We start from the raw sequence: 9388 nt of genomic DNA, 5'->3' as shown, positions 1-9388 counted from the left end.
TTATTGCCAAGTTTTTTTGTTTCTCTTTTTTTGCATGTTTGTCTTAATATATTTATTGAATTTTACGTGTTTAAATTCTGCTTTGCATTCCAATTAAAAAAATGTTGAATTGCGTTTTATAAACGCGTGACTGCAGAAAAGCAATGCAACGGGAGTCGGGAAACGTTCGATCAGCCGGTGAGCGATTATCTGTTGGCACCAAATTAATTTAATAATTATTATCGTCTAATCACATTCGAGAGAGCATGCCTCGCATTAAAGAATACATAACAATATTAAAACAAACGTATTTCTCGCGATTCATTTAGGTATCGTATTTCGAAGCTCCGACTTTGTCGTCCAACGCTGCCCGTCGGCATTCGCCGCTACCTTTTTTCTGTTGTCTAACATTATGTAGCAGCATTTTATAATTATTTATCGTTTAATCACATTCGAGAGAGCATGCCTCGCATTAAAGAATACATAACAATATTAAAACAAACGTATTTCTCGCGATTCATTTAGGTATCGTATTTCGAAGCTCCGACTTTGTCGTCCAACGTTGCCCGTCGGCATTCGCCACTACCTTTTTTCTGTTGTCTAACATTATGCAGCAGCATTTTATAATTATTTATCATCTAATCACATTCGAGAGAGCATGCCTCGCATTAAAGAATACATAACCATATTAAAATAAACGTATTTTTCGCGATTCATTTAGTTATCGTATTTCGAAGCTCCGAATTTGTCGTCCAACGTTGCTCGTCGGCATTCGCGGCTATACCTTTTTCTCGTTGTCTAACATTATGCAGCAGCATTTAAAAACTTTTTAGTGTCTAATATTGTTCGAGAGAGCATGCCTCGCATTAAAGAATACGTTACAATGTTAAAATAAACGTATTTCTCGAGATATATCCGTGTCGTTTGTCGCATTTTAGAGCATTTACTTTTCCGCAGCGACAAGCACGAGCACTGCGATGCATTCGCAGTTTATTCATACATATATCATTTAAGAAAAAGTAATTAATATAATTACATTACTAATTTAATAAACACATATTAATTTAATATTAAATTATTAATAAGTAATAGCGAAGAATGTATTATGCATTCGTTAAAACGTTTGAAAGATCATAAAAATTATGAAAAGAATTCTAGGTTATATGAGAAAAGCGAGAATCTCGAGTTTGGAGTCCTCAGAAATCGCTCCTGTTACGCGGGAAGCATGTTGAGCGAGGAGGTTTTAGTAGATATTCGAGCAGCGGCACGTCTACCCCCACTATTACCCATCGCCATTGGAACGGCGCGCCGGGCACGCGACGAGGATGCCCAGCCTACGGCCAATCAGAGCGTTGGCAGGTATGCATAGGAGGGGCAGTAGGCTCCCACGCTCTGACCAATAACAGCGTGATTACGAGGAGGCAATGTGGGGTGACAACACCCGCGCGGCGCGGCGCGCTCGGAATACCTACTGCCACCTCCTTGCTCATCATGCTTTCCTGATACATCAGGAGTAAATTTCCGTGGTTTCGCACCGCGAAATTTACTCCTGATGTATCAGCAAAGCATGATGAGCAAGGAGGTGGCAGTAGGTATTCCGAGCGCGCCGCGCCGCGGTGACAACACCCGCGCGGCGCGGCGCGCTCGGGATACCTACTGCCACCTCCTTGCTCATCATGCTTTCCTAATACATCAGGAGTAAATTTCGCGGTGCGAAACCACGGAAATTTACTCCTGATGTATCAGGAAAGCATGATGAGCAAGGAGGTGGCAGTAGGTATTCCGAACGCGCCGCGCCGCGCCGCGCGGATGTTGCTCCCCACATTGGTCGCGTTCAGTGTAGCGGTCGAACATGATTGGCTCTTACTTTTAGAACCAACCAATCGACGCAGAGTGTTGATAAGACGAACTCAACAGTTGTGTCTGCTGAACGCGTCCATTGCCTCCCTCGTAATCACGCTGTTATTCATACGTCAGAGCGTGGGAAAATATAACGACAATGAAACTATTAAGAATTAAAGCCAAAGCACCTCTTATGTTGTACAAAAGTCTGTGCTTCGGCCTTTACAGAATAGATCCTCTAATGAGTTGTTTCTATACGCTTGAAAAGGACCGAAATCTGCGGTCGAAACGTAGCGTTTTGTGATCAATACAATTTGGCCAGTTGGATCGAGCATAATACCTTTGCAAAAAGATATAACTTTACTTATGGTCGCCATGTTACACTAAACACTAAAATGTCTCTTTTTTTCCATAATTTTCGCTGTTTCAAATAATTCGACACAAGGGCTGATTATTCTTCCTCTAGAAATATGATTAAACCAGTCGTTATCCGGATTAATGCTAGGTCTACAATGCGAATCGTAAAGTCGCGAGTCGTAAGAATTGACCAATCACAATCGAATTTGAGGAGAATAATCGACTGTGATTGGTCAATTCTTACGACTCACGACTTTACGACTCGCATTGTAGACCTAGCATAATCAATAATTCTGTTGGGGTTCCGAAAAAAATGAATATTTTTTTTATTCTTTCGAGAATCGTTTTTACACGTTTTTATTGAACACGTACTCATGATGATATGTCACAATATCACTTGGTACAACCTTAAATGTTTTGAAACTGACACTTAAAAATGGTTGCATCTGGCATCTGTCATCAGCTCAATGACGTCAATGAGCTCAATCAGCTGTAACAGCACGTAAACGTGCAAGTGTGAGTGCTGAAACCGGGCTAAATATTGTAGTGACGGTCAAAATGCAGAGTTCACGTTCTTTTATTACGTGCCTCCAAATATCCAGGTGTATCAGCTCGTCCAGCGTGTGCTCGAATATCTACAGAGAAAGTAAATTCATGAAAAAGATAATCAGTGGAAGTCGTAAATCGAAGAGGTAAGTGAGACAAATAAAAAAGATGTATGCTCCTATAAGACTTCTGTTAAATGCAACTTCGAGCAGTATTTTTACGTTACAGAAAGTGGTACGACACAAACATAGATTTACGCAGTGTGAACATCAATCCGACCGAGAAGTTGCCTTGTCTGTCTACAAGGCGCAAAATGATGATGCGAGACAAACTTTTCATGGAGCATATAACAGACATGATGTCGATGGGAGAAGTGTCCGATATTATAAGAGGAAACTTGGAGATTACTCACGTGAAAATAACTCCAGATTTTAAATACGTCAATGTGTTTTACATACCTAATAACGACGATGCCACAATTGATCAAGAGGCGTTGCAGAAGTGCGCCAGGATAATCCGGCACGAGCTGTCGCAGCTTCGTGTTATAGGCATAGTGCCGCCTATCCAGTTTGTTCAAAATAAGCAATATTTTGCAGAGAAGGAAGTCGAGAGGAGATTAGCAATGATAAATTTCGAAGAGGATAGCGACCCTTTGTGGTGCGACAAAGAATTTGGCACTTCCGGTATTAGTAGTATCGATCGGACTTCACAGGAAGAATCGGTTGCAAATCGCGATTCTGAGGCAGATGAATTTTATATACGGTTGCCAGTGATGAGACACGATGTATTAGGACTGGATCATCACAAAATCATGTCCCAGGTAATCTATCTTATGTTTCTGAATTTTCTCATTGATAAGAGATAAATGCATGAAATATAATTTACGTTTAATTAATTGTTGCAGATTACCAGTTCAGTGTCTAAGGCGAAAAAGACTGCACAAAGGCGGATGTTGGATGCGAATACTACGAATGAATGCGATAATATAGATAAAAGCCCTCGCGACCCAGTCTCAAAAGAAGTCGTCGAGTTCCTAACCCGGGAAGAGCAACGAAAGATCTTCTCTGATTTTCTAATCAAAAGACGAAGGGAAGAACAACGCAGACACAAGTTGAAACGATCGGATAAAGGGTTAAATAATTTTGAACAAGAAATAGATAACGAAGACTCTGATTACGAAGATGACGATATCGAGGCTTATATCGACGATTTCGAGGATGAGACGCGAAAATGATTTCAAAATCATTTGTCTCTCAGAACAATTTTTATTAAATATAAATATAATACTATTGCTCGACTGTATGTACAATAAATAATTTATTAATAATAAATTGTATTGTACAATATACATAAAATCTTGCTGTAAGATAATACAATTAATAACAATAACAATAAGAATTCTCACTCTTCACTAGACACTACTATGGCCTGTGTTAGTAAAGTTAAGACTGTACACAATGTACACAAACTTCCATTATAGTTATTTACACCTCACAAGCATTTGATTCCTTTCGACTTATGTAAATTTCTTACGGCATGCTTTACATACAGACTTTTAACCGATTGTATTTAATCAACGATTAAAAATGATATCTTATGACAAGATCACTATTCTTCTAACACTTTCGCGCATTTGCAGTAATACATTGTCATAATTTCCATAAAATTAAAAATGGAATATATTAACGATTTTGTCGCGCAATCTTAATATACACATATCTTAATATATCTACGGTCAATCAGCACGCGACCAACGTCCGTCAGTTTGCGCTCCTTTACGTTATTACATTTTATAAATTACATAAAGCTGATATGTGTCACGCCATGAACATACATTCGTATGTTGAATATATCTCGCACACGCGTTCTTCCATCACAATATACTTATGCTTACTATATGTTTCTTTGTACCAGGTAGCAGAACCGGAATGTCCCTTTTCATGAGAATATTCCACGCTAAATTTTAATTAAATTTTTGATTCTGTCGATGATCCTGACGTATTCAGGTTTTTTTCCTCTGACCCTCGGTCTTCGAGCGCTTCATTGGGTGAATTTACTATGACATCTATCTCTTGATCGTTTATGGGTTTAACAGAGGAACGTAAATTTGACGATGTTAAGTGAGGTATCGAATCACTTAAAGCGCATGCTTCCAGTACATATTTGTTAAAGGTTTCACTTTTGTCCGCGTAAACATGATGACCAGCTCCAGTAATCACCTGTATAATAAATTCATCTTATGTAAAGACAGTTGCAAGTTGATCCGTTTTACGTAGTACCTCGTGATTTAATTAATTCTTTACCTGAACATTAACATACGACGAAGATCGATACTGTTTAATCGTTTCACCAGCTGAATTGTCAACCCATGATCTACTGCCATAAAGCAATGTTATAGGTATATCATCGTTTAATTTGTCCATTCGTTTAACAATTGGATTTTTTGCCCATCCGAAGCCTTGCATCATCGCGTGAAATGCGCTCTCGCCTCTGTGAATCGAATACATCATAGAATTATAGCGGTTAATATTTTTAAATTACACTTAGTCGTTTAGTTTGCAACTTACGAAGGTGTCTGCACGTTGCATTGATGTATATATTGCGAAATTATAGCGGTATCATCCTTCAATAGGGGAGTAAACTTCTTCACGATATCAGGTCTCGTCTTCTCAATGAACCACTGTCCTACAGATACGAGATTTTTACTCAACAACGTGAAAACAATGAGTATGCATTATTGTGTACGTATGTTTCATGGTAATACTAACCAAATGGTCCAGCAACTCGAACTGCCCACAAAGGATTCAAAGGCCGTACCGCAAACGCTATGGCTTTAACCCAGAACGGTATGTTCGTTGTCTTCGCAACGGCATCGGGTGGCTTCTCGGGAAAGCCCCATGGATCGGCCAGTATGAGGTGTTTCACTCTTTCAGGATATTGCATAGCGTAAGATGCCGCAAGAAAGCCACCCATTGAGTGGCCCAGCAATACAAAATTCTCCAGCTGCATCTCTCTTCTCCACTCCTCCACAGCGCGTACTAACTGCTCTTCAGCTTTTTGCGCTTCATTGCTAAAAACGGGTCTGCTACTCCTGCCGAATCCTAGAAATCAAAAATATCAAGTATTACACAGCTGTATTACACAGATACACGTAGTCTTCATATAATAAATTATTAAATGTATTTGAATGTTTGTGCATCTTGATATGAGAAACTGACAGGTATCCATATATCAAGTGTTGACATATTTATATTAGGTATACAGTTACAAAGTTCAGTGATTTGATTAGTCATGCAGATGAGTCACATATTTTTCAAGTGGCTAATGATGAAATAATGGCAAAAGCAGAAAGAACTGAATAGTTAGATTACATTGTATTATAATGTCATTAATGGTACATAAATTACAGATAGAATCACAGATACAATTAGGAGGTCAATGTCTATATTTTAAATGTTTATTTCTTACCTAACAGGTCTATGGCGTACACCGGTCTCTGGGATGCAAGCGCATCCAGATTCAAACACCACAATGCTACACCAGCTCCCAAGCCGTGTAGCAAAACGATGGGCACCTTCGGCGATTCCTCGTTCAACGAAATGGTCCATATCTTGTCCGCCGGACCCACGACCGGCCCGATGTCGACGAACCATCCGCGATACGCTGTTTTCAAGCCTGCAACATTTCGATCAATGTGCGTTTTGATCGGTCCAAGTTCGAGAATGTTGATATTTATCTTGTTATTTGTCTTACTTACACGACAGAATCTTCTTCTCCGCCGAGCGTAACATAGTCGAGGATGATCCAGACCAGCTAAACCATCCCCAAATCCAGCTGCTGAAGGGACAAAATTTCAATCATTTCCTTCCTGGCATGAGCCAAGCGAGAGAGTACAAGCTCATCTCGCATTGTGCAATTACATCTCAATTATCGACGAAATTGAGATGAATCAACGTTTGATAGAGATTTGCGTCAAGTCATGCTTCCGCATCGTGGCAGGTATATACACGCGTGTATTAATAGCCGTTATATCACGGACTTGCTATTATTGCGCTCCCGTCAGTCCCGTCCGCGCGTCGGCCACGTGTACCGCGAGAGATCAAGAGCCAAGAGCAGACGGCCTTGAGACGCCTGACAGATAAACTAGACCGAAAACTAAATCTTTCAAACCGTCCAGGATATCGTTAAAACGATTCGGGTCATCTTTATCGGCGTTCAACCCGTTCTTTCTTCGCGCGGCGATCCGCCGTCATCCGTCGCATGACGTAACGCCGCGATACGATCGCGACGTTCAAAATCGCGACGTAATTGTGACGGAATCTATGACGGAGGCTGTCGGTCGCGTGAGGCTGGGTCGGTTTCTCTCTCTCTCTCACCTTTTCGCCTCGACGACTTCATGGTCTGCCATGGGTGCGACGACGACGACGACGACGACGGTGGGCACCTCCTTGCCGCTCTGCCGCCGCGCGACCGGGTTCCCCTTTGTTGTCGGTTGTAAATGCGGAAGAACTCGCGCGTGTGCTGTAACGCGCGCGATACTATACTATTATCTCAGGCGGAGGCGTCCGAATCTGAATGGACGCAGAGGACGGCTCGCCACGCTCGCTCGGGCCTCGGGCGAATGCGCGGCTTTCAGCTTTCAAGTTTCTTGACAGTGCACGCGGCGCGCGGTGGGGCCCGCTAAGCGACGGCGGGGTGGGGAGGAATCAGCTGATATCGAAACGCGTGCGTGCCCGCGCGCCGATTTCTGGAGCGTGTCCGCGCCCGCGGAGATCTTTTCAGATCTTTTCTTCGCTCGAGATCCTAATCGCGAGGTCGCTCCGACGACGATGCTCGGAAAACAGGCCGATTTAATGATTATATTTCAGCCGGAGAACGTGCGCTTCTTTCGATAGGATAGGAGACATTTTCGGGGATTGTCTTCCGCGCGATATTCGTCAGCCTTTTTTGTTCGCTCTTTTTGCAGCAGGACACGTATGGACATTTTTTGGAATAGATTCCCATCGGGATTATTTCGTTTTCCATAGAAAACGCAATAGAAATCTAGGAAATAGCAATTTTGATAAAAAATCATCCCGAAAAGTTTCATGATATGATGCCCAGGATTTTGTTGCAATTCGGTTTTAACATAAATTTTTTTTTTTAGCGGTCTGATAGATCATGGCACTTTCTTTGTAAATTTTTTGAATTTTTGCAATATCTTCAAAATTGAAGAAAATATAGTACACGAAAATGTGCTGTGACGTCATATCTTATATAAGAAATGACGTCATACCCTTTGAAGTTGCTGTCATCAAAGAAACTTTAGCAAGCTATAAAACTTTCTCAAGGTTTTTTTAAAAAATTCAAAAAGTACTAAAAATCGGCTTAGATTCTCTACATTAATTATAGATACCGCTTAATAAAAAAAAATGTTAAAACCGAATTTGAAAGAGGTAGAAACATCTGAAAATGAAGTTACCGATCCGTGCTTTAGATCTTATTGTTAGAATAATGAGAATTATCGTCAAATATATCCCGTAAGCGAAATGTTAGCGATATATTGTTAGTGGTTCTCCAGCGGATTCCAAGAGAATGTTACGGCAAATTAAAGTCATCCGCTCAACTCATCGTGTTCCGTCAAAAAGAACTTGCCGACATGCTCTGACAACAGAACTCGAGTGGAGTCTAGCATCCGTAACTATTTAATTAAATGACAAACTCTGCTCAATTTCCGTATCAGAGTTTGCCATCATGTTCAAGAGATTGTTTTTTCTTTTTTTTTGCAATGAATTCCTTGCAAGTTTCTTATTAGCGTCAATAGTTTTGTAAGTTATTATTTATTTAATAACGTGGCTCACCTTTCCAGTCTTGGCATTTTAAGATCGAATATAATAATCGACGCGTGGATGAGAACAAAATTTACGAGTTAACGATTGTTATCTGGGCTTAAGATCCCGATCGCGAAAACATCGATATTTAATCTTATACGGGCGTATATATAGATAGCTATCTATTTATTATTCTGTCATACTTCTGCCGACGTCGGCCGACATTCTGTCGACAAAATTTGTAACAGTTACTCTTTTACATAATCTATTTTCGACGAATTCGACATATGTGTCTGCGCTTTTGTTTAGCCACGTGCATCAATTGTGCGTGCAACCTGCGTGCCGTTACCCGGCAACGCAACGTTGAAGGACGCGCGAAAGTAATTGTATATTGGAGAAAGGAAGGGTCCGAAGTTACCGAGCCGAAACGCCAACCGGAGCTTCCCTGCCAAGCTTGGACTCAACCGTTTCAGTTAGAGGTGGAGCTACGTTCTGGAAAAAAAAATGCGGCGAACCGACAACTCTCTCGGACCATCCGCTTCTCCTACCTTTTCGTATTTTTGAAGGCGTACGATTAGAATAAATTCAGAGACAAGAAGAGAAAAGGAAGAGAGGGCGAAGAGGGAGAGAGCGCGGCCGAAAGAAAGAACGGATCACGGCGCGGCGTTCATCAACGTGAACTGTTTTGGAACCCAACCGGAATTGTTTAATTATTTCCTAGATTTTCATCGTGTTATCTTCGGAAAACGGAATAATTCTGATCGGAGTCTATTCCGAATATTATAGTTTCATAATGCGTACCCTGGAGTCGATATTAGGATACCGGCGGGATCTCCGCCGTATCCGGCACGGCT

General features: G+C 41.1%; 2 protein-coding genes across 2 annotated transcripts; one reads left to right on the top strand and one right to left on the bottom strand.

Annotated features, from left to right (window-relative positions):
• Positions 1–2594: 2594 nt before the first annotated feature.
• Positions 2595–4079, top strand: LOC139810764 (uncharacterized). Its single transcript, XM_071774610.1, has 3 exons — positions 2595–2870; positions 2953–3544; positions 3629–4079. Exons 1-3 carry the CDS (start codon positions 2737–2739, stop codon positions 3956–3958), a joined length of 1056 nt encoding a protein of 351 aa, XP_071630711.1. The 5' UTR covers positions 2595–2736; the 3' UTR covers positions 3959–4079.
• On the bottom strand, positions 4023–7593 carry Puml (pummelig). The gene is made up of 7 exons (XM_071774570.1): positions 7101–7593; positions 6482–6561; positions 6193–6399; positions 5493–5825; positions 5292–5409; positions 5028–5214; positions 4023–4943 (listed from the first exon to the last, which is right to left on the bottom strand). Exons 1-7 carry the CDS (start codon positions 7130–7132, stop codon positions 4692–4694), a joined length of 1209 nt encoding a protein of 402 aa, XP_071630671.1. The 5' UTR covers positions 7133–7593; the 3' UTR covers positions 4023–4691.
• Positions 7594–9388: the final 1795 nt, after the last annotated feature.

This window comes from Temnothorax longispinosus, chromosome 1 (genome assembly GCF_030848805.1).
Source record: "Temnothorax longispinosus isolate EJ_2023e chromosome 1, Tlon_JGU_v1, whole genome shotgun sequence".
NCBI classification, from domain to species: domain Eukaryota; kingdom Metazoa; phylum Arthropoda; class Insecta; order Hymenoptera; family Formicidae; genus Temnothorax; species Temnothorax longispinosus.
Note: the sequence above shows the minus strand (reverse complement) of the source record. Positions and strands in the feature narration are given on the sequence as shown.

Excerpts from the sequence above, each read along its gene's own strand:
- LOC139810764 (XM_071774610.1), top strand. The coding sequence starts at position 2,737 with ATGCAGAGTTCACGTTCTTTTATTACGTGCCTCCAAATATCCAGGTGT. Across the intron at positions 2,871-2,952 it reads GGAAGTCGTAAATCGAAGAG|AAAGTGGTACGACACAAACA; the intron begins GTAAGTGAGACA and ends TTTACGTTACAG. Across the intron at positions 3,545-3,628 it reads ATCACAAAATCATGTCCCAG|ATTACCAGTTCAGTGTCTAA; the intron begins GTAATCTATCTT and ends TAATTGTTGCAG.
- Puml (XM_071774570.1), bottom strand. The coding sequence starts at position 7,132 with ATGGCAGACCATGAAGTCGTCGAGGCGAAAAG. Across the intron at positions 5,410-5,492 it reads TCGAGTTGCTGGACCATTTG|GACAGTGGTTCATTGAGAAG; the intron begins GTTAGTATTACC and ends TCGTATCTGTAG. Across the intron at positions 5,215-5,291 it reads TGCAACGTGCAGACACCTTC|AGGCGAGAGCGCATTTCACG; the intron begins GTAAGTTGCAAA and ends TTCGATTCACAG.